Source organism: Candoia aspera, chromosome 5 (assembly GCF_035149785.1).
Source record: "Candoia aspera isolate rCanAsp1 chromosome 5, rCanAsp1.hap2, whole genome shotgun sequence".
NCBI classification, from domain to species: domain Eukaryota; kingdom Metazoa; phylum Chordata; class Lepidosauria; order Squamata; family Boidae; genus Candoia; species Candoia aspera.
The window spans coordinates 113,253,881-113,278,263 of record NC_086157.1 but is presented as its reverse complement, the minus strand read 5'-3'; the positions used below and the strand labels follow the sequence as shown (position 1 = coordinate 113,278,263).

The window sequence follows — 24,383 nt, the reverse complement described above, 5'->3', positions numbered from 1 at the left end:
TGTCTGTAACTTGGATTTTTCAGTTAAAGTTTCCCCCCCTTCCCAAACAAGAGGAGGGGTCTTGAAAGAGGCAGCCACCACCATCATCCCATCACTAAAAGGCCCTCAAATTCCTTAAGTCTCAGTGACAAGGCTGAACGTTAAATTGTACAATTATAGGGAGAATGGGAGGGGACTAGCTGCACCCCCCTGAAAATCCTGGGAGAGCCTTTATAAAATTGACTCCAGGTTGAGTTGACTTCCGGTGACTTCACAGCCACATCCATATCAAGGTCTTGGTGAGAGAAGAGATTTGCCACGGCCTTCTTCTGAGACCTTTTCACAACTTCACGCTGTGGTGATCTCTGGGTGGTGTCCCATCCAAGCACCTTTCCCAGTCAGACCCTGCTGAGCTTCTCAACATCAGCCAATCCATCTTGCTTGCATATGCAGACATTGGGGTCAAGGAACTGATTTCCCAGTGTGTCTGGCTGCGGCTTTTGTGCCTGCACCCCACTTAGGGTCAGTTGACTGAAGCTGTCTATGCATTCATCAATATGTAAAATAAGTAAAAGGGGAAGGGAGGGAGGGAGGGAGGGAGGAAGAGGAGGGCTGCTATCAACCAACGTTTAATAATAGCCCCAGCTTCCACGATGCTCCTATTTTCTATACCAGACAAGGAGAAAGCACCAACAGGACTTTTGTTAGCCTCTGGACACAAGGCTCCTCTGTGTCCAAGGACAGCAGCCGGGTTCATAAGACCCATGCAGCATGCTTTTCCTCAGCAAAACTGGCTTTGTTGCACGACGAGTCCCGCTGTAGGAAATAACAGAGGCAAATTATTAAGGGAGAAGATGAGGCAGCTTGGTGGTGGATCGCAGGGGGCTCTGCAGCTCCACATACTAACCTAAATAGGATGGCTGACTTCATTCTTGCAGTGCAGCTTTTAACGGTATCTTAAGCTGCAGGCATCAGCCAATGTGGACGTTTGTCCCCATGTCAGGTTAATTTCTGAAAATCAACTCAGGGTTAAAATGCACATCACTGTTTTTCAAATCAGGCAACTTTAAGATGTGCAGGCTGGGGAGTTCTGGAAGTTGAAGTCCGCACATCTTAAAGTTGCCTGGTTTGAAAAACGCTGATTAGATCTTTTACAGAGTAAGTGTAAGATGACTAATGTTAAGCAAATGCCTCTGAATTTTTGGTGTTAGCTCTGTGGGTTTCAAATATGGCCCTTTGTTGCCCCTGTTTCTTCTGAATTCTTGGTGCTGACATTGGAAAAATGTGGGTCCCTCTTGGGGTTTTCATGAATGGCAAATGAACAAACATCCAACAAGGCCAGGAGGAGGGGTTAATTCTCGGGAGGAGAGGGGAAAATTAAAAGACTTGGGCAGGCTAAACAGTGGGCGGAAACAAATGAAATTAGAATGAATGAATGAATGAATGAATGAATGAATGAATGAATGAACGAAAGAAACCCCAAGAGGGACCCACATTTTTCCAATGTCAGCACCAAGAATTCACACAAAGAAAGAAAAAGAAAGAAAGAAACAGAATGCAATTTAAAAGAGAGAAGTGTAAAGCCATGCCTCTAGGTAAGAAAAAACGAAAGAAACATGTACAGGATGGGGAAAATCTGGCTCAAGAGCAGCACACGTGGGAAGGACTTGAGTGTGGGGTTACCCCGCACTCCCTCGCACTGATGATGTTGCCTAGTCGGGTAATGAAACATCTGCAAGCCAACAGCCAAGCTCAGAAAGCACTGAGGACGCCACCATTCTACAGGAGGCTCAAGGACCTAGCTAAATAGTTGTGTCCTGATGAACAAGAACTGTACTGTACAGTCATGGAGTTACAAAGAATCTTCTGAAAAACTGTGACGCAAAAGGGAACTCCAGTTTGGCAGACTTTCACAAAGCCAGGGAACAGCTGCATTTAATGTTAAGTCTGAAGTCAATTCAGAAAACAGCTCCCAGGACATCTGGAGAACATCAAACTGGGTGTTGATGGCTAGGTCCAGGAGAGACCTTTCCACTACAGGTAGTCCTTGCTTAATGACCATTCATTTAGTGATGGTTCAGACTTACGGTTTGCATTTACAACCGTCGCAGTGTCCCATGGTGATGCGATTGCCATTTTTGACCTTCCTGGCTGGCTTCTGGAAAGAAAAAAATCAATGGGGAACCACGTGATTTGCTTAACGGCCACCACAAAAACAGTCATAAAATCAGGTCAGATTCACTTAATGACCACTTCACTTAGCAATTGAAATGCCAGTTCCCATTCTGGTTGTTAAATGAGGACTACCTGTACGCTTTGGCCAGTGTTTCTCAACCTTGGCAACTTGAAGATGTGTGGACTTCAACTCCCAGAATTCTCCAGCTGGGGAATTCTGGGAATTGAAGTCCACACATCTTCAAGTTGCCAAGGTTGAGAAACACTGCTTTGGGGAATGCATCCAAGCAGGGCATAGGAGTGCAGCGTGCTTTAAAAAGGGGCTGATGCCCCATTGATGTCCCTGGGAAGAGGAGACGGTGCCTTCTGACCTCTCTTGAAAGTTTCTGCTGCTCCTTGGTGGGGTGCAGGAGATGGTTCCTGCATCAGCAGCAAAGCAAGCATTTATCACCCACCCCTACACACTTAATCAGTTCCAGTGCGCCAAAAGGGGCTGAGTTTCCTCCAAAGTTCCACATTAATCACTCACTGTAATTGCTCCCAGCACCATGCTCCTCCTTGACGGCCAGAGACCACAGACTTTGCCCCTTCCTCCTTTCCCCGAGGCTGCAGTGTTGCATCAGCTCGTTCAGCCTGAAGACGGAGGGACGCAGCCTCGAGGATGAAGATTGAATTTGCTCCTCGCCAGATCCCTTTCCAGAGAAGGCTTCAGACAGCTTCAGTTCTTCAATGGGTCTTCAGTTTCTTGTGCCTCGGTAAAAAGATTGACTTCGTTCCTCCTAGTTATGGGGCCATTTTTAAGACCCTGAGGGTTGGGGTGTGGTAGGAGAAGAGAGAAGGCTGTCTTTTAAGGGGTTGCTGGAAAATCTCCCCCAGCAGCTTCATCGCCCATCGGAATTGAGCAATACATTTTGCAGCCAGAAATTGTCAGGGATTTGAAATGAGGCTCTGAGATTGATAGTTATCAGCTGTGTAAGCTTGGTGGGGCAGGGACCTGCCTTTCTTGCTTGCGTGACATCTCCTGGATGAAATTGCACCATGGCAGGTGGGAAAAAATCTGCATTTCCACTCATCCCCAGAATTACCAAAAGAGAATTTGCATGCAAAGTGTTTTCAAGGACTAAGAGAAGTTTGGTAAAATTTCCACAGCTGGAATTTGGTGCATTGCCAAGATATGTGTGTGTGTGTGTGTGTGTGTGAGAGAGAGAGAGAGAGAGAGAAAGAGACATTGTCTTTACTGTGCTTTTATTGTATTGGTTAGATCAGTGTTTCTCAACCTGGGCCCCTTTAAGATGTGTGGACTTCAACTCCCAGAATTCCCCAGCCCATGAATGGGCTGGGGAATTCTGGGAGTTGAAGTCCACATATCTTAGTGTTGCCAAGGTTGAGAACCACTGGTCTACAGGAATATATATCTTCAGAGAGCAGATCCTGCATGGTTGGACTTGTTTGTATGGAGGAAAGCTGGGGGACAAATGCGGGGCAAAGAGGCAGAATTGTTTTGCAAATACATTAAAAAAAAAAGTAGCCAAGAAAGTTCAAAAAGGAGGACAACATTAGAAGCTTTCAGTTCAGGAATAATCATCCTGAAAGAATCAATCTGAAAAAGAAGGGCTATAATCTGCTAAATGGATTTAGCTCCAAATGTCTTGTGAGCACAGAGCCTCCATGTTGTTTACCTGAGCAGCTTCACCTTTCCTGCAGCTTCTAAGCAAAGATGCAGCTGGTTTAAAAGTTTCGTGAGAGATGTGCGGCTCGATCCGTGTCATTAAAGTGGCTGCGTCTTTTCGCAGAAGCTTGCAAAAAAACCCCAAGCTGCTTTCTAAGTAGCAGGATGCCGTAGCAACAGGAGGGCCCAAGTGCTACTTCTGAATCAGTTCTGAAGGCAAACAGGTGGAAATGCACAAGCCAGAGCCATCTGAAGAGGGACAGAAAACAGTGTGGATTCTCTTTTTTTGCTAATGCTAGAGTCCTCTGGACTAAGCGAGGAATTTGTGTCTCTTGGTGCAAAGGACGGAGAAGGGTGTGTCTGGCAGAGGAAGGTAGAAAAAGCAATCATTGCAAAATGCCCAACAGTGATTCCAAACCGCTGCTTGCTTTGGGGTTAAAGGAGCTTCTCTTGACATGCAGTTTTGGGGAGCACTTTTAGTCCTGAATATATTAATGAGAAATAAATCTCATCGCAGACTGCTTCTCCTTAGATCAAAAGTAAAATCTTTAAAATGAGTTTGACTCCTGGACCACCGTGTAGTTTTTCTGGCAATGTGGAGGTGGTCTTCCATGATTTCCTTCCAGGATGTTTTTTTTCAACGTCTTAGTCTAGCCCACTGTTTCTCAACCTTGGCAACCTGAAGATGTGTGGACTTCAACTCCCAGAATTAGTTAAGGTTAAAACAAACCAAGCTTCTTTGTGGGAAAGCAGCTGCTAGGCTTTCAACTAAACTGACTCAGCCTCTTGTCTGAATACAGCCTGTGACTGCATCCAAGCCATAACATGGTTTGTTTAGTTATGCAAGCATCTTATATGAACTCAGCCACTGCAGTTTTAAAGAAGGATTTATGCCCTAATGAAACTGTATGGAGAGAACGCGTGGCTTATTCAACAAATGGTAGCTAAAGTAAATTAAGGCTTAGCATCGCAGCAACAGATAAACCCAGCTGCTGCTCTGGAAAATGTCCTGAAATGTTTACCAGTCCTGTCTCAAGCTTCTGAAAACCCGATTTCCCAGACTGTAGGCTGTTGCCTAGGAAACGGCAAAAGCTTCTTCCCTTTAATTCTTGGCATTAGCCAGCATGTCTCTTTTTCTCCTGATGTGGGGCAGTGATGCTCAGTATTGTTAGCTTGTGACAGCTGGGCCCAGATGCAAATGCTTGGCTGGCCCAGGTGGGAGTTGGGTGGCGTATAAATAATAACGGCATGTAAGTGATAATGACCCTCGACTCCTCTCTGCCATAAACTGCATCTCACTTGTTTCAAATTCATTCTAAAGTTCTCCTTGTTCAGAAGCAAAGCCAAATTGGGCTTGGTTAGCATTTGGAAAGAAGACCACTAGGAGATCCTGGAATAGTAGGCTAGATTGGAGAGTATAAATAAATCCTGCATGAAGGCAGTGTGAAACTGCATCGGTATTGCTGCTGTGATGGTGTCTGTGAAGTCGTCAGGTATCAAGCACCAGTTAAGGGTGTCATTATATCATTCTGACCAAGGTAATTGCACGGATCTTCCCAGATATAAAAGCTGTCCTTAGTAGTCCTAAGGTAGTCCTAATGGTAGTCTGAAACATCTGGTGGACTTCCTGATTGAGAAAATTTGCATTAGATGAATTCCTGGGCTGATCTAGCTGCAGGGATTGCCAGGGTGTAAGGTTTATCATTGGGCATTCAGTAAGGACCAGGTTAAGTTAATCAAAGCTTGCATGTCTGGTCCAGCCTTCAAAGAGAGGGTGCAAAATAGTTCTGGATGCTGCTAAATTATCAGTCAGCCTGAAGGAGTGGAAGGCTCTGCTGTATCTGCTTGGAAGATGGACTTTGTGCTCTGAGCAGTCATAAAGATTGTGAGAACCGGTGGCTGGCATCCATCTAATGAATTTGAGATTACCTTTCCCTGTAAAAGTCATTTCTGTGTTTCTGGTCTGTGCTACAAGACGCTTAAGAATGTCTTCTGAATTTCCTTTGGGGTGTGTGTGTGTTGAAATGCAGGAATGTAAGGGGAGGTTGACAAGGCATAGGAGGAAATCATGACATGCAACAGGGGTGTTTAAACTTTTTCAGGCTGCGGGACCTGTTAAAGTGCCTGGAAACCTGATCAAGGGGCAAAGCTGTAATGGTAGACAATTGGCTGTGTTCGAGTGCCTTTGAAAAATATATCCTGTGAAAGAATGTTTTCCTTCCTTTCTTACAGTGATAGGAACCAAGAATCATTCTTTGTAATCAGATGCAGATCAATTCAGGGCTAGGGATGTGCAGCGGTTCATTTCCAAAGCTGAATGCTTGTTCATGCAATGCATAGTCCAACATGGAATTTGCTGCTGGCAGCGGAGTGGATAATAGCCAATTTGGATAGAGCAGACTGGTTGAGTCCCTGGAAACTAGGGAGGGTCCCTTCTGAGCCTCTTGCCCCACCCACTATCCAGTTGTGGGCTATGCCCTCTCTTACCTGACCATTCCCTTGGCAGCGTCTCTTTGCCCCAAGGTCTTTCCCATGTGCCATCACCCTGGGTTTGGGAGAGACCATCACAGGAAATCAAAGCTGTCCAATGTCTACGAGAGCCTCCTTTCCCTGCTTGCTCCTGGCTTCCTGATTAGGGTGCGAAACGTGTTAAGATGCAGCCTGCAAGGCCCTTGACTTGGAGGACCCCTGACCATCCTTCCTTTTCTTTCTCCAGCTCAGTGCTGCATCGTCCTCTTTGTCCTCCTCCTCTTCACCCGCTTCTGGCTGATCAGCGCTCTCTACGCTCTGTGGTGGGCCTTCGACTGGGACACCCCAAACAAGGGTGGGAGGAGACTCCGCTGCACCCGGAATTGCATCGCCTGGCAATACATGAAAGATTATTTCCCCATTACGGTAAGTGTCCCTGTAATGGGGAAGAAGCGAGAACATCTTGAGCAGTGCTCAGAGGCCAGGCGGGCTGCGCAAAAGAGGAAAACTCAGAAGCCGAGAGCATTGGGCATCATCCTAAAAGTGGAAGGCGGGACCCGCTCAGTGATGAATGGGCATCTATTCAGTCTGCATCAGGGGTGTCCACAGGAAGGGGCCAAAAATGTCCAGATGGTGGTTGCTACCCCATGATTGCACCGTGCCTGTAAAAAAGGGGTGGGGTTTGGATTGCACAAGCATGACTGCCATTGCGACTTTGTTCACACAAACACACACGCTGCAGGTGTCTGTGTGCGCTACTTACCCACCATGCATTTTTAGGACATTTCAATCTTGCCAGCTTGAAACAGATGGCGAGATTGAAAAGTCCTAACCATGCACGGTGGGTAAGTGGCGCCAACAGAAGCACCTGCAGGGTGTTTGTGTGTGTGTGTGTCAACAAAGTCGTGATGGCAGTCGTGCTTGTGCGATCAAAACCCCACCCGCTTTTTACAGGCACGGTGCAATCACGGAAATGCAAAGTGTGCAACCCGTCTGTTGATAGATACTTGCCTTGACTCCGGGGCAATTTCAAAATTCTCCATCCAGTTTGCGGACAGTTTTGCAAACTTTCTCCAGCAGAAGGGGAAATTCTCCATTTTCTGGGGGGCAGGACCCTTTCCTTTTGGGGGACAGGAGCATTCTGACTTGAACCTGCCCCCCTGGGAAGAGTTTTGTAATTTTTGCAGGGGTTGAACGGGCAGCGGTTGCCCTAAAAAATAACCGACTTTAGGAAGGATGCAAAAGTCAATCAAGCTCGTTAAGCAGACGGTTTTAGATGTCATTGTTTTATTGTTTACTGCCAGTGAAATAAGCAATAAACCTGCACTTGTTTTATGAAGTGGTAAGATTCTAACATGATTTGCTCTATAGATTAAAATGTAGTTCTTAAACGTAAAGTGGCAGACTGATGGATGGCCCGGCTCAAGAAAACCACTAATTTTACTTCAAGGCAGGGTGCCAGTGCAGGAAATGGGTTCAACCAGGATCCAGGCTAACTCTGCAACATGAATTCTGTCGCACGGTGGCTTGTTTGCCTCGAGCCCAAGATAGGAGCCAGCCCATTGTCATCAGCATACCTGCCTCCCCTAAAAGGGGATTTTCCCCAAATAAAATAGAATCAATCAAAGTAACTAAACCAGCAATCCTCAGGCTAGAAACCAGGAGACAGTGAGTTCTAGTCCCGCCTTAGGCATGAAAACTGGCTGGGTGACCTTGGGCCAGTCCCTCTCTCTCAGCCCCACCCACCTCACAGGGTTGTTGTTGTGGGGAAAATAGGAGGAGGAGGTATGTTCACCACCTTGAGTTATTTATAAAAATAATAAAGGTGCAACAGAATATAATAAATAAATAAAAATTTTGTCTAGAAAGTCCTTTGTCATTCCAGAATGATGGGGGGCAGGGCCACAACTTGGGTCTGTGTCACCCGAGGCAAACATGGATTCTACACCCATTTTGGTCCCTCCCCCAGCGCGGTGCCCGGGACACATGCTCCACTTGCCCCCCCCTAGTTGCGGCCCTGCAGGGGGTGGCTACAATTTGGTTGGGAGGTGCTACCTCCTGGTCAAAGATAACACTGGTCACTTGCAGCAGGCTAAAATCATGGGGGCTAGACACTTGACCCCAAATCCAAGTTTATTTAAATGCAAAAAGCATTGGGGGAAGCGGGGTGAGCTGTTAATGTTAGGGTTCCCAACAGCTAGGGAAGGGGAATTAAATTTCTGCCAAGCTGCAGAGCAGGACATTTTGTGATTACACATCCCTGTACTTTTCTTGGCAGAATTAAGGAAGTGGCTTGATGTCACTTCCTTCCCAAATGTGCCTTTGCCTTCCCAGTGTAGCCAACAACTTGGATTTCCACAAGGTCCCCCATCCATATAGTCCAACTTTGCCTACCTGCTAAAGGTGACTCAGTGCTACTACCTGCCATGAGAACTTTCTTCAGGCCCTCTCTACTGAAAATGTTAACTGCGTTGGGGATCGCTGTTTATGTTAATAGATACAGAATAAATATAGGATCTTCTATTGTGCATCTTATGTCAGAGTAGCCTAGGAAGCGGTTGGCCCAGGAGATCAGAAAAATCACACACCAGGCATTTCTATAAAAATTTATTGACAGAAAGCACAAAAACATATTTACAGGCTTGTGCATGCACACACGCGCTCAGAGAGGAGTGAACTGGCCGATGCTTAAGGAAGTACTTAATTACCATGGTAGCCAAGAGCAGGGAAAAAAAAGCCAACATCTTAGTCATAAATTTAGATGTTTTCCTCTGTGCAAATAGCCTTTTAGCCGAGGGTTTTTTTTCAGGGCTGGAACAGAAACAGAAAAGGTTAAAAAAAATCTTTCTGGTCTGATTGCTTTAATCATCGGTCCGTTTTTTTCTAAAGAAACTGTCCTGTTTCTAAACCATTCCCTTAAGTTGCATGGATTATCTGCCTCTGAAATTTCTGCATAAAAATGGGTGCACGAAGGCCCAGGAACCACTCCAAATCCCTGGCGCAGTTCCCAATCCCAGCACCTTGCTTTTTTACATACATTAGCTGGTTCGGCTGACCCAAAATAATTTTTAAAGCTTTTCTTTTGTGAACGAAATGCAAAAAATGAAGAGAAAGAAAAAGAATACGCAAAATTATAAAAGGAGGAAAAAAACTGAAACAAAAGAAAAACACGCCAAATGTATTTTTACAGACATACCTGTATTGATCAATTGAAATATGGCACAAAATAGTTAACCAGGACAGTTTAAGACCAAACAATTAATTTGCTGAACACAGAAAACCTGGTTGGTGTTCATTCTGGTTAGCGTTTTTTTTAATGGCCGAGTCCAGGAATGGTTCTCAAACTTTGTGCTGCGGTGACCCCACAATCAAAGCCCTGTCCCCTTTTAATATACTTTGCATATGCAACATGCATAAAAAGGGATGGGGCTGTGATTATGCAGTCATGGCCATAAGGTTGACTTTTCTGACGCTCCTGCCTCCGAGGCTGTTGAAAAAGGTGGGTTTAGATGACCTTTCTGAACCCCAGCAGGTTTTGACCTCATGGAAATTCCACTAGGCATGTGCAACCTACTAACTGAAAAAAACAAAAACCCATTGTAGGATTTCTTTTCCCCCCTTGGTTTCCAGCCTGCTGGAATCAGAAATGGCTGGACTTATGATCAATATGTGTTTATTTCCATCATCCTGAGCAGGAAGACATCTCTGCGGCATGAAACCAAACGTTTTCTGAGTCAGGATGTAGTGAAATTGGCAGCCAAGAAAGACATCTTGTAATGTGGGCTGGTTTCAGGCCAGTTAATTGAGGAATTTTAGGCCAAAGGGATGGATCACAGCAGGGAAAAACAAGGACTGAATGGATTGAGGTTGATGGTCAAGGGGTGAGAAAATAGGAGAAATGCAGCAGATGAATTGACTTATCTTCTCCGTACGAAGAAACAGAGTCCTTAAACCAGTGCACAACGATAAGATAACAAGCCCCAAGACATTAAGTAGAATAAACTCTAACCTTAAACAAACCCAGCTTCTTGGTGACACCAGCAATGACCCTGTTTAGCTGTTCAGTCCAGACAAAGCAGCCAAGTGCTGCCCCCTGGTGACACTGCAGGAAAAAAGCCAAAAATCAGGAGTCTGGATGCCCCTTTTCAGAGTAGGAAATTTTATAAACCCGCAACAGCAACAGCAACAACTGCAGGGACCAGTCCAGGCAGTTGTGAGGAGTCAGAACTGACTTGGAGGCACAAATAAATACAGGTAGTCCTCACTTAGCAACCATTTGTTTAGTGACAGTTTGGACGATGAAAAAACTGACTTATGACCGGTCCTCACACTTAGAACCGTCGCAGCATCCCTGTGGTCACATGATTACAATTTGGGTGCTTGGCAACCAGTTCACATTTATGACCGTCACAGCGTCTTGTGGTCATGTGATCATCATTTTCGACATTCCTGGCCTGCTTCTTGCACGCAAAAACATTGGGGAACCGTATGATTTGATTAATGACCACTTGGTTTGCTTAACACCCGCTGTGATTCACTTAATGACTGCTGCAAAAAAGGTTGTAAAATCAGGTCAGATTTGCTTAATGACCGCTTTGCTTAGCAATCAGAATTCCGGTCTCAGTTGTGGTAGTTAAGCGAGGACTATCTGAAAATACAGTAGGAAAGTTATGTGCATGAAAGTTTCTGCCTTTGGATAAAGTAAATGTTTAATTTCTCTTGCTTGCCACAGCCAAGAGGCTGATTTGAGAGCAGACAATTTGGGTCCCTGAATCCTTTCCCATCAAGGCATTTGGGAAACTAGGATCAGGAAAAAACAATGATTTGGGACAGCAGTGGAGAAGAGAAGATGTGAATGAAAAAAAGCAAGTCAGGGAAACATTTTGGCAGGGCTTTTTTAGTTAAAAAGAAAAATCCCAAAGCACCTCATTCTGATGAAGTTGGAGCCTTTGGATACATGCACAGAAAGAGTGGCTCCTTGGATTATTTTGGATTTTAACAAGTATTAGTCTTTTCTGTAACAATAGGGTTTATTCCAAAATAATGCAAAGAATCAAAGAATTATAGAATTGAAAGAGATCACAAGGAACATCTAGTTCAACCTTCTATAACAGTGTTTCTCAGCCTTGGCAAATTTAAGGCGTGTGGACTTCAACTCTCAGGATTCCCCAGCAAGCATGGCTGGCTGGGGAATTCTGGGAATTGAAGTCCACATATCTTAAAGTTGCTAAGGTTGAGAAATACTGCTTTATAATGTAGCAGAGAATGCAAATCACTGTGTGTGAGTTGGGGGGCTATATACATTTGTTTAATAAATAAAAAATAAACAAACAAACAAACACAGCATGGGGGGGCTGCAAACATTCAGATGACCACTGGATGGCATCAAAGGACAACAGAGCCACCACAGAGAAGGCCCTGCTTCTCTCTCCCACTAAATGCCCTTCCTTCATTGGAGGGAGTGAGTTTGTTTTTTAATTCCAGCCTTATGAACCTTTCATTCATAGGGCAGAAAGGGAACAGCGCCTTGCATATATGAGTTCACACAACAGGCTAAACCAGCCTTTCTCAACTTTTTGACCTGGAGGAACCCTTGAAATATTTTCCAGGCCTTGGGGAACCCCTGCCCATTCAGGCTCAAATACAGGCCAGAAGTTACATAATTATTATACCCGTTTCATGGGCAGGCCTGTCTAGATGCATGAACAGGGTTCTTAAACTGAAAATAAAGAATGAAACTGACCTCTTTCATGTGAAGTTGCCCGGATTTGAAATAACTTTTTAAACAAATCGTGATCTAAGCCCATTTTTTATTGTTATTTATTACATAAATTTAAAGAACGCCCAACTTCACCCCACTCTGGGTGTTTTACACGATAAAAAGTCAAAACACTCACATAATGGAACAGATTATATGTGTTCAGGAAGGAAATTACAAGAAACAACACAAAAATCTTAGAAGAGCTCACCCAGAGCCTGGGAGAATAGGCAGGATTTCAGCGCCTTTGGGACCATCATCATGGATGGTGGGGATCTCTGGGTGGGCCTCTGGCTAGATCTCTGGGGGGATCGCTGGGAGGATGCTGTTCCAGAGGGCAGTCTCTTCCACAGAAGGAAAATAAACCATAAGATGGTTTAACGTAATGGCCCAGTTTAGAAAAAAACACGCAGACAATGGCTGGATTCCAGGAATATGCTGATTCTCATAATATACCAGGTTAACAAAGTCTGAATTGTTGCATCAACTCAACTAGAGCATTGTATATTTTCTTCTAACTTTCTTTCAAAGAGAAGAGGAGGAATGTAAGAGTGGGGAATGGTGGACGTGATTAGCTGAATTGTGGGTTTCTACTTTTGCGGTCAAATCCTGAATGTGGAGCCTTCCTTTCAACATAACCCAGGTTGTCCCCACTTGAACAGGTTCAATAGCCTCTTTGTGGTTGTGGGAAGAGGGCTGGACAGCCTTTTTTTAAGAAGAGAAATAGGTGAGGGGATCCTGTTCTCATGGAATATATTTCTTTCCTGTGGCTCTTTGGCCTATAGCCAGACAGGTGTTACAGGCTTTTGAAATGCAAGAAAGGCTTTTTTTTTTTTGGCCTGGGGTTTAAGGAGGAGGATTGTACACTCCACAAAAAACTTGTTTTTTTTTTCCTTTTTTAAAATATAAGACTTTACTGAAGTTTCAAAGTACAGGTAAAATACAAAATATAGAAAAGATTGGGGAAAAGACCAAATAAAAAAAAGACGAAGTAAAAAGTGCATAAGTCGATAGAAAGAAATACACCTGATTTTGTGTGTGTGTGTGTGTGTGTTTGTGTAAAACTGGGTTTTTTTCCAAACTATCTTAATCTTTCCAAAAACAAGACACCGATGGTTGGATTTGCACAACACCCGGGAGCTGGTTCCTGAGTTAATCTATATTTGAGGTTTGCCTAAACGGCTGTGCTGTAAATGAACGAAGTGGGCTGGGTTCACACCACAGAAAAACTAGTCCAAATAAATCTGAAGCAAAATGCGTATACTTGCAGCCACTGAGTTTTTGAGGGACATAGTTAAATGACATGGAGCTGGCACCGTGGGCTGAGTAAACTTCACTGCCGTTGCCAATATTTCCTTATATTTCGTTATTCATTAGATTTACATCACTTACAACATTTAAATGAAAAATGCAGTGGTGGGAACCTAAAGTTAATGTCAGTGAAATTAAACATCAGTTAAGGCTTTGGAGTTTGGAGAAAGAGGTAGGTCTTCACTGTTTTTCTAAAAATAGGGGGATAAACGTGCTTTCCTGGGAGGGACAATCCATAGGTGGGGGGCAATACAGAAGCCATACCCCCAGGGCCAGGAAGAGCATCTCCTAAAGCAGTGTTTCTCAACCTTGGCAACTTTAAGATGTGTGGGCTTCAACTCCCAGAATTCCCCTGCCAGCAAGTCTGGCTGGGGAATTCTGGGAGTTGAAGTCCACACATCTTAAAGTTGCCAAGGTTGAGAAACACTGGACTACAGTATAGGACAGCTTCTGATGTCCTATTGGGATAGGTGGCCTCTGTCTTGAGAGGAACCATCACAAAATTTGGAGTGAGTCCAAGTGGTCAGTGCATCATTAAAGAACAAATATCGGTTTTTTTTAAGGGTCAGCTGTTCATGTTTACCTTGTTCGCCAGCAATTCACCAGCCCTCATTCATCCCATGGTTGCTACAGCACCAGGAAGTGCCACTGTGTTATCTAACCTGCCCCATTTGTTGCATAACATAATCTGGTTTAATGGCTCTTTGGAACTTGTTGTTCCAGGAGGGCCCAAAAGGCAGGGGAGGTGAGGGGTGTGAGCATGGCTGTGTCCAACCAATGGGTCCTTGGGACTGCAGGTTCCGTGTTTTTTTCTCAGGCTGAGCAAGTTGCGTTGAGCTGCTCTGCTCTGCTTGGAACGTGGTTCAGACGCTGAGCAGATCATGGATCTAAACCAGATGCAACCTCTTGATCCGGTTACTGGCTGTGAACCTTAGAAAAGGGGAAAAGATTTGAAGCGGTGGGGACATTAAACTGTATCAGCTTCTGGAAGGGGTGGTCCATGGGGAGGAGTAAAAAAAAGTTAAGAGGCTACCATCTTGACTTTTTTGACCCTCCCACTGCAGATGCCCATGGTCAGGATGGTGAGTGGTGGAGCTGCTGGATCAGGAGTGGGGGACCAATTTCTAGTTCTCCCTCTGTCACAGAAGCTCTCTTGAAGAGTTTGGGGCTATCCTTCCCTCTTGTCCCAACCTACCTTACAGGGGGGTTTTTTTGGGAGGGGAAAGGGGAGGAAGGAGTGCAATGTACCCCACTTTGAGGTTCTGGAGAGAAGGTGGGGTAGAGTAACAAATTGATAATAGATAGATAAAATGTAAAAGATCAATTTGGTTTTTTTTAATAGTAATTTTATTTAAAAAATAATTAAAATTAAAACTTGTTCCTCTTCCATAATATTTCTTAAACACCGACTATCTATAGAGGCAGACACTCTTAAAATTAACTTCTGGGTCCATTTTCAAAAATACCCTTCAATATTCCCATTCTGTATTAGTAAGTCAAATTTAAGTGTTCTTCTCCTTTAATTGAAATCTTTAGTTTCTTCTAGTTCCCTCTACTATCCAACCTTCAAAGTCCCACTCTATCATATATTTTTTTAAAGAATTCAAAACAAAGGCATTTTCCCATGGGAAGGATTCTTGTAATTAATTCCAAAATCTTATTTTCAAATTTATCTGGATTCTTAGTCCATTTGTAACTTTCTGAAATCAAAGTTTTAATCACCCTTTTGCTGTTTATTCCAGAAAAAATAATTAAGTCCTTAAAGTTGTAGTTAAAGCTTCATTTGCTAAAGATCGAAGAGTCCCTCCTTGGGAGGGAGATGGGCGGTGATCAAGTTTGATAAATAAATTGAAGGAAACTCACCTGGTGTTTTCAGACTTGTCGATCCAAAGGTTCCTAATAGCTGAAAAGCAGTTAACAAGCAATGTCCGAAAATGATTAGAAAAGGGAGTATGTGAACCCAGTGTCCTTTTGAAAGGCGCCCACTGCGATTTGAGCAAGATGGCTATTCCGTTGTCTCCCAGACCGGCTGGAGATGGCTGTCTTGCGGTCTCCTCGTGAGGAGCAGCTATCTGAAGCACTTGTGGGTAATCTCAAGTCCTCTCCTTGTCCAGAGAGGAATTATGGAGAGCCCGTCTATTCACTGGCTCTTCATTCCGCCATGGTCATTGGCTCTGCTTTTAGATAAAAGATAAATTTGAATAGATTCCACATTCAGAAGTTGAGCAGATGAGCTGGTTAGACAATAACGGCAATGGGACAGTGTCTTCCACTACATCAGAAGGCAGTTTAGGAGACCAAAGGAAGCGATCACAGAATCACAGAATCACAGAATCACAGCATTGGAAGGGACCCTGGAGGTCCTCTAGACCAACCCCCTGCTCAAGGCAGGAATCCTTATCTTCATCCTGATCCTGAATCCTGATCATTGATGGGGAAACCATAATATCAGTGTCTCAATGTGAGAATGGCCCTGTGCCCCTATACCTTTTTGCTGACACTGCAACGGTCTTTTGTGGTGGTTGTGAAAGGTACGGTTGGATGACATTTTACACTTTCTACTCCTCTGGAGCTTCATCACTACATCACCAAGGCAAGTTGGTTACCACTTTGGGAACCAATGTTACAATCGTCCAAGGCGAGGCCTTCTTTTTTCTTGTTCTCGATAAAATGCTTAGCTTGTCTTTCAAAGCCACGTCTCCCCAGGACGACTTAAAATACTTAAAACCCCCAAAATAGATATATTGAATCACTGTGGAAATCTACCATAACTGTAAATCGTCACAGAACAAAATAATAAAAATCGGAGCCAGAACTGTTAAAAAGAAGGCCCCTATTCTGATCCTTATAGGGGAACAAATGGGGCACAAATTGGCAGCTTAAGGGCAATCTGATAGATCAAGAGGAGGACATGTTGGGGCATTTTTGAGAAATTATCCTTGGTTTACCTAAGAGACGGCTTTATACATGGACTTCACTAGATGGACAACACCGAAATCAGATTGATTACATCCTTTGCAGCCAAAGGTGGCGGATATCTGTACAGTCAGTAAAAACAAGGCCTGGAGCTGACTGTAGTTCAGATCACGAACTTCTTCTTGCACAATTTAGGATCAGACTAAAGAGATTAGGGAAGACCCACAGATCAGCTAGATATGAGCTCACTAATATTCCTAAGGAATATGCAGTGGAGGTGAAGAATAGATTTAAGGGACTGGACTTAGTAGATAGGGTCCCGGAAGAACTCTGGACAGAAGTTGGCAGCATTGTTCAGGAGGCGGCAACAAAATACATCCCAAAGAAAGAGAAAACCAAGAAGGCAAAATGGCTGTCTGCTGAGACACTAGAAGTAGCCCAAGAAAGAAGGAAAGCAAAAGGCAACAGTGATAGGGGGAGATATGCCCAATTAAATGCAAAATTCCAGAGGTTAGCCAGAAGAGATAAGGAATTATTTTTAAACAAGCAATGCGCGGAAGTGGAAGAAGACAATAGAATAGGAAGGACAAGAGACCTCTTCCAGAAAATTAGAAACATTGGAGGTAAATTCCAGACAAAAATGGGTATGATCAAAAACAAAGATGGCAAGGACCTAACAGAAGAAGAAGAGATCAAGAAAAGGTGGCAAGAATATACAGAAAACCTGTATAGGAAGGATAACAATATCGGGGATAGCTTTGACAGTGTGGTCGGTGAGCTAGAGCCAGACATCCTGAAGAGTGAGGTTGAGTGGGCCTTAAGAAGCATTGCTAATAACAAGGCAGCAGGAGATGACGGCATCCCAGCTGAACTGTTCAAAATCTTGCAAGATGATGCTGTCAAGGTAATGCATGCTATATGCCAGCAAATTTGGAAAACACAAGAATGGCCATCAGACTGGAAAAAATCAACTTATATCCCCATACCAAAAAAGGGAAACACTAAAGAATGTTCAAACTATCGAACAGTGGCACTCATTTCACATGCCAGTAAGGTAATGCTCAAAATCCTGCAAGGTAGAATTCAGCAGTTCATGGAGCGAGAATTGCCAGATGTACAAGCTGGGTTTAGAAAAGGCAGAGGAACTAGAGACCAAATTGCCAATATCCGCTGGATAATGGAAAAAGCCAGGGAGTTTCAGAAAAACATCTATTTCTGTTTTATTGACTATTCTAAAGCCTTTGACTGTGTGGACCATAACAAATTGTGGCAAGTTCTTAGCGGTATGGGGATACCAAGTCATCTTGTATGCCTCCTGAAGAATCTGTATAACGACCAAGTAGCAACAGTAAGAACAGACCACGGAACAACAGACTGGTTTAAGATTGGGAAAGGAGTACGGCAGGGCTGTATACTCTCACCCTACCTATTCAACTTGTATGCAGAACACATCATGCGACAAGCTGGCCTTGAGGAATCCAAGGCTGGAGTTAAAATCTCTGGAAGAAACATTAACAATCTCAGATATGCAGATGATACCACTTTGATGGCTGAAAGTGAAGAGGAACTGAGGAGCCTTATGATGAAGGTGAAAGAAGAAAGTGCAAAAGCTGGTTTGCAGCTAAACCTCAAAAAAACCAAGATTATGGCAACCAGCTTGATTGATAACTGGCAAATAGAGGGAGAAAATGTAGAAGCAGTGAAAGACTTTGTATTCCTAGGTGCAAAGATTACTGCAGATGCTGACTGCAGTCAGGAAATCAGAAGACGCTTAATCCTTGGGAGAAGAGCAATGACAAATCTCGATAAAATAGTTAAGAGCAGAGACATCACACTGACAACAAAGGCCCGCATAGTTAAAGCAATGGTGTTCCCTGTAGTAACATATGGCTGCGAGAGCTGGACCATAAGGAAGGCTGAGCGAAGGAAGATCGATGCTTTTGAACTGTGGTGTTGGAGGAAAATTCTGAGAGTGCCTTGGACTGCAAGAAGATCAAACCAGTCCATCCTCCAGGAAATAAAGCCAGACTGCTCACTTGAGGGAATGATATTAAAGGCAAAACTGAAATACTTTGGCCACATAATGAGAAGACAGGACACCCTGGAGAAGATGCTGATGCTAGGGAGAGTGGAAGGCAAAAGGAAGAGGGGCCGACCAAGGGCAAGATGGATGGATGATATTCTAGAGGTGACGGACTCGTCCCTGGGGGAGCTGGGGGTGTTGACGACCGACAGGAAGCTCTGGCGTGGGCTGGTCCATGAAGTCACGAAGAGTCGGAAGCGACTAAACGAATAAACAACAACATCCTTGGTTTACTAAAATTCCCCTGGTTCATCAAGATTTTACTGTATTATTTTAATACAGCATGAGTGTTTGTACAAACAAAGACAGAGGTATAATAGTAATAATAATAATAATAATAATTCTTCAAGCAGAAGCATCTGCCACCCAACACCCCAGATTTAACAATTGTTGATAAGAAAGATTAAAAAGTCTGGATAGTGGACAGCAGAAGAGAAGAGAAAGAACTGGAGAAAATCACAAAATACAAAGACCTGCAAATAGAAGTGGAATGACTGTGGCAAAAAAAAAAAAAGCAAAGATAGTACCAGTAGTAAGAGGCGCCTTGGGGGCAATCCCAAAACATCTGGAGCACCCCTTGACCACCACCAGCACTGACCAAATCACCATCCATCAATTGCAAAAGGCAGCTTTGCTTGGAACAGCTCACTTCCTGCGACGATACCTTTAATGTTGTTAAACCTCAATGTCTGCCTATCCCAGGTCCTTGGGAAGGACTCGAGAGGTGGACAAAAATGCCAGATCCGGTCTAAACATCTGGCTGACTGCGCAACCTACCATAATCATCATCGTCATAGTATCAGTGCAAATGAAAGCCAACACCAGCTAAGGAACTGGCAGCTGTGATTTCACGTTATATTATACACATTGTTGTGTATGATAATAATAATATATTCTTCTTTGCTTCCTTCCTTCTAGTTTCTTGGCATAGCTTAATGAATAATGTTATTCTTATTAATAAAAATAAATACAGTATTCTTCTTTGCTTCCTTCTAGTTTCTTGGCACAGCTTTCAAAGGCTTGATAATAATGTTCCCTTGTGTTCCCTTTTTATTAAAAGTTGAAATAGGATGGGCAATTTTACGTCCATTTGCAAGGCACATGCTTTGTGGACAGAAGGCTTGCTATTGAACGAAACAAAGAAGAGTAATTGTGCAATTCCATTGATAGGCCCACAAACTTTAACCCCTATAAATCTTGTCCTTTGCCAAGTCACCCGCTACATGTCACGGATCTACCTCTTAAAAATGAATGGCGCAAAACCAGATTCTATACCATGCTAAATCCTTTGGCTCTCAAACTTGTAAGAAGCTGATGGTGGATCTTGCTAGGTGGATCTTGCTTTACTAGTAATAGGAAGGTGCAGAATTTGGCAAAAAGTCCAGAACTGACATTTATTCTTTTAAAAAAGAGGATTCTCTTGGTCCCTGAAAGAGGTTAGGATGTGTGTATCTAAGCTTAATTTACAGTAGCCAGGGAGGCATGCAGCTACAGTATAGGAAAATTATGTGGTGCTTTATTCAGTTTGGATACAGAATTTGATTTGCTTTGGAGCAGAAGTCGTATTTTTATGCAGGGGAGGGAGGGAAGAAAAGACAGCAACCACAAGGCACATTTTCTTCTATGCGGTAGTTTTGAAACGTGATATATTTTCACATGATCCCACTTCTGCAGGAATAACCTTGGAAGGACAAATAGGGGGACATGATGTGCCCAGCCAGGGCATCTCAAAGAGAACACCATAATAGTCTCATTAATCAGAAGGAAGTGTGAAAGGAGCTTATTCCAAGTGGCCGGTAAACAGCTGGGGTCCGTACGCACTTGATGCTCCTGGTGATAAATTAACCCCAATCAGAGGGAGGATCCTAGAAATTCAGGAGGAGAACAGCTATTAGATTATTTAGCTGTGTACAGCAGGTCCCAGTTTAAGAATGGCCCGGTTTACGGATGACTCCTAGTTAAGAATGGACTGCCATAAAGATCATTATATTAAAAATTTGAGTTAAGTGCAATGCTTTGGGGTAAATATACAATACTACTTTGTGTATTATTACAAGTAGTCCTTGCTTAATGACCATTCATTTAGTGACAGTTTGGACAAGACGCTACTAACGACCCCAACTTACAACCGGTCCTCACACTTACGACTGTCACAGCATCCCCGTGGTCACATGATCACAATTCAGGTGCTTGGCAACAAGTTCACATATTAGTCCAACCCCTGCCCAGTGTCAGAATCCACAATTAGAGCATCCTTGATAGACAGCCATCCAGTCCTTCCCTAAACACTTCCATCAGAGAGGCCGCCTCCATCCCAGGGCCCTCTGTTCCATTGCTGAATAGCTCTTACCTAGGAAGTTCTTCCTGATGTCCCACCAAATTCAACTTCCTTGGACTATCATTGACTCAGAGAATGTAAGGGTTGGGAGAGACCCCAGAGATCATCCAATCCAGCCTTTTGCCCAGTGTAGAAATCTACTATTGCAGCACCCCCCCAAAGATGGCCTTTGTTTAAATGCCTCCAGAGAGGCCTCCCCCAAGACAGTCAGTTCCACTGCTGAGCAGCTCTCATTGGTAGGAAAATTGTCCTGATGTCCAACTGAAATCTAAATTGGACATTTAAACGTTAAATTGGACGTTAAATTGAAATTTAAGGTCCTTGTTTTGTGTTCAGTCTTCTGGAACAACGTGGAATAATTCTGCCCCAGTTTCTGCGGGACCTATTTTCAGATACTTGTGCCTGCTGATGCCTGTAGGCTCTCTTGGGTGCATGGGTGTGTGCACACACACGTGCACACAGATCTCTTCTTGGCGGGATAGTCTGCAGTGCACCCCACCTTCAGCTGATGGTCTTTCTGGTTGAAACGATCAAGCAGAAATGGAGATGCTCAGACTAGGTGCGGAAAGCTGGAAGTATTTGCTATAGCATCTTGCTTCTCCCGTTTCCTTCCTCTAGGGAAGCAGAGTTCACTTCTGCACCAGAAGCTTCTAGCAAGGAAAGGCTTCTCCTGGTCCAGTCCAGGGGCCCAGTAGCACAGCCTGTCCTCAAAGGAGGCTGCCTGTCGCGTCTTTTCAAGAATTGCTGTTCTAGGCAGAACTTTCCAACAGCAAAGGAAAGTCCCGTCTTGTATCAGTAGCTTGTGAATGCATCTTTGGACCTGCTTTTCCCATTTCTTCCTCTGATCCATCAAGAGGCAAAGCTCCAGATAAGTTTAAGAGGGATGTGCAGGCCGGGTTCACGTGACCCACTTAGCCCCGTTACTGAATTATCTAGTTTTCTGGATTTGCCAAATCCTTGAATCATAAATGAACCAAACTGGCTGAGTTTCCACAACTCTTTACCTGCTCCCATCAAAAAAGCCAAGGGTAAGACTAACCAAGCTTAACGTGTAGTGCAAAGACGGAATGCTTATCCATCTGGGTTAAGTGCGTTATGTGAACCCATTCTTTGTGGAAGAGGAAATGGAGCAGGCAGGCACAGTGTGTTGATGCTCATAGCTCATCAAGGCAGCAAAATGGGGGCGGTGAAGTCTCAGCGATGGCTCATTAGGAAAGGCAGCTTGGAAGACCATCAGCAATATGCTGGGTCAGATGAAAAATCTGCTGATGCTTGAGATGCATTGTTCCCGAGCTGGTCCAGTAATAGAAGCCATGCACATTTCCCCTGAAGCAGCATCGTCACAGCTGTGATGGAAAAAGCTGCTGCTTTTTTTGGGAAACCTGCCTTCTATTCCACTGCCCTCCCAATGTGTTTAGACCAAGGCTTAGTTCCTAAGATAGGTTTAAGCCAGTCAGCCCTGGTCAATCACAATCATCAGGTCAAAAAAATGTAGAGTCCCTGTCAGCCTTCCCTGGTAGACCAGACAGGAAACACGACCAGATGAGCTAATTCTACTTTATTGTAAGGCTGCATTGACAGAATCTTGCAAGTCTGAAAGTCCAATTCTCCCACCTTCTCTTTTACAGGCTGAGAGACTAGGGAGGGTCCCTTCTGAGCCTCTTTCTCCACCCGTTGTGCAGCTGTGGGCTCCTCCCTCTCTTATCTGACCATTCTCTAGGCAGCATCCCTTCCCCCCGTCTCTCAAGGTCTTTCTCAAATACCATCACAGCACCCACCTAGTGCATGGTATGAACCAGAGAGTCCTGGCAAGGCTTCATGTGATCACCAGCTCTTCCCCATTGGCCAGAAGGTCAGCAGCAGGCATGGCTTGGACTCATCAGTCAACCCAGCTTTGGGTGGGTTTAGTATGTTCATGATCCCAGCAGGCATGGACAGATTCAGTGAAGTAGCCCTAACCAGGATGCCGGGCAGATTGTCTGAATGTAGCTCCAGAGATTTTTAAAAGCTCAACCCCAGGGAAACTGCCTTTTATCATGGTGCATCTAGTGTTTTTTCAGGCCAAAGAGAGGGGCACTTACAGAATTTGGAGATGCCAAGGACCTTCTGCATTTTAACATCCTTCCTCTAAAATAGGAATCCACAAACTCTTCAGCTCATCAAGCCTGTCAGCCTTCCCAGGTAGACCAGACAGGAAACGTGACCAGATGAGCTAATTCTATTTTATTGTACGGCTGCATTGATAGAATCTTGCAGGTCTGAAAATATAATCCCCCCCAACATCTTTTTTACAGCCTGTGAAACCAGGGAGGGTCCCTTCTGAGCCTCTTGCCCCACCCACTATCCAGCTGTGGGCTAAGCTGCCTCTTATCCAACTTTGCCCAGTCTCTCAACGTCTTTCCCACATACCATTACAGATACCTTCATGAAGTTTCAGATTGTTCATCGACCCCCAAACATTTATTATATGAAAATAATTTAATAAATACTGTCATGAGTACTGATGGCAAGCAGGAAGGGGCCTCTATCCAGGGGGGAAAACGCATGCGTAATACTGAGGAGTGAAGCAGCCATTCAAAGAGACACAGAACAGACCTGCCTTGACTTTTGGGGTTCATCTGTCTGGGTTTTTCCCACGCTTCTTCAGTTTGTTAGGATTTTCTGTCTTTGTAGCAGTAATAAACACTAGAGACCTATTCCTCGTCTCAGCGTGATTCCTGACTGTCAGGACACTTGGCAACCTGAAGATGTGTGGACTTCAACTCCCAGAATTCCCCAGCCAGCATTCCGCACCCTAACCAGTGGACACCCCTGGAATGGGCGCTTTGTATACAGGTAGGTCTTGTTTAACGACGGCAATTGGGACCAGAATTTCCATCGCTAAGCGACACGGTCATAAAGTGCGATGTTATGTGATGACACCACTTAGTGACGGCTGTTCTGGCAGATCTGGTTGCTGGTGTTAAGTGAATCCAGGGTGGTCATTAAGCACGGCGTCACGTGGTCGCCATTTGCAACCTCCTGCTGGCTCCCCCACTGACTTTGCTTGCTGGAAGCCAGCAGTGAGGGTCTGTCAGCCTTGTGAGGTAGACCAGACGGAAAACATGACCAGATGAGCTAATCCTACTTTATTGTAAGGCTGCATTGACGGAATCTTGCAAGTCTGCAAGTGCAAATCTCTCGCCGTCTCCTTTGCAGCCCGAGAAACAGGGGAGGGTCCCTTCTGAGCCTCTTTCTCCACCCATTATGCAGCTGTGGGCTAAGCCCTCTCTTATCTGACCGTTCCCTTGGCAGCGTCTCTTCCCCCCGTCTCTCAAGGTCTTACAAGGTCGCACATGGCAATCGTGTGACCATGGGATGCTGCAACAGCCGGAACTCCGAGGACTGGTCGTAAATACCACTCGATCAGTGCCATTGTGAGTTCAAACAGTTGCTGAGCAAGTGGTCATTAAAGGACTACCTGTACTGTGTGGGCGATGAGGCTAGTAGCAAACCACAAATAGTACAAATACAACTACTACCATTGCCACGGATAACACTGATCCCTTGGATAGTCCCATCAACTCTCGGGGGTCAGTATCGACCACTTTGCAGAATCCTGCTTCCAACATAAACATGTTTAGGTTAGGATGCTAATGTCCAGCATGTTTTGATCTTGATTTGGGTTTGGGAAGAAGCTGCCCAC

At 44.4% G+C, this 24,383-nt stretch overlaps 2 protein-coding genes across 2 annotated transcripts in view; one reads left to right on the top strand and one right to left on the bottom strand.

The window, feature by feature from the left end:
- SERPINH1 (serpin family H member 1) overlaps positions 1-24,383 on the bottom strand; it is a 415,650-nt gene that overhangs the window by 294,530 nt on the left and 96,737 nt on the right. The window lies entirely within an intron of this gene.
- LOC134499303 (2-acylglycerol O-acyltransferase 2-A-like) overlaps positions 2,728-24,383 on the top strand; it is a 35,070-nt gene continuing 13,414 nt past the window's right edge. Inside the window, exons 1-2 of the mRNA XM_063305974.1 lie at positions 2,728-2,909; positions 6,540-6,718. Of these exons, the coding sequence (XP_063162044.1) occupies positions 2,816-2,909; positions 6,540-6,718 (273 nt within the window). The 5' untranslated portion in view covers positions 2,728-2,815. The remainder of the gene's footprint in view (positions 2,910-6,539; positions 6,719-24,383) is intronic.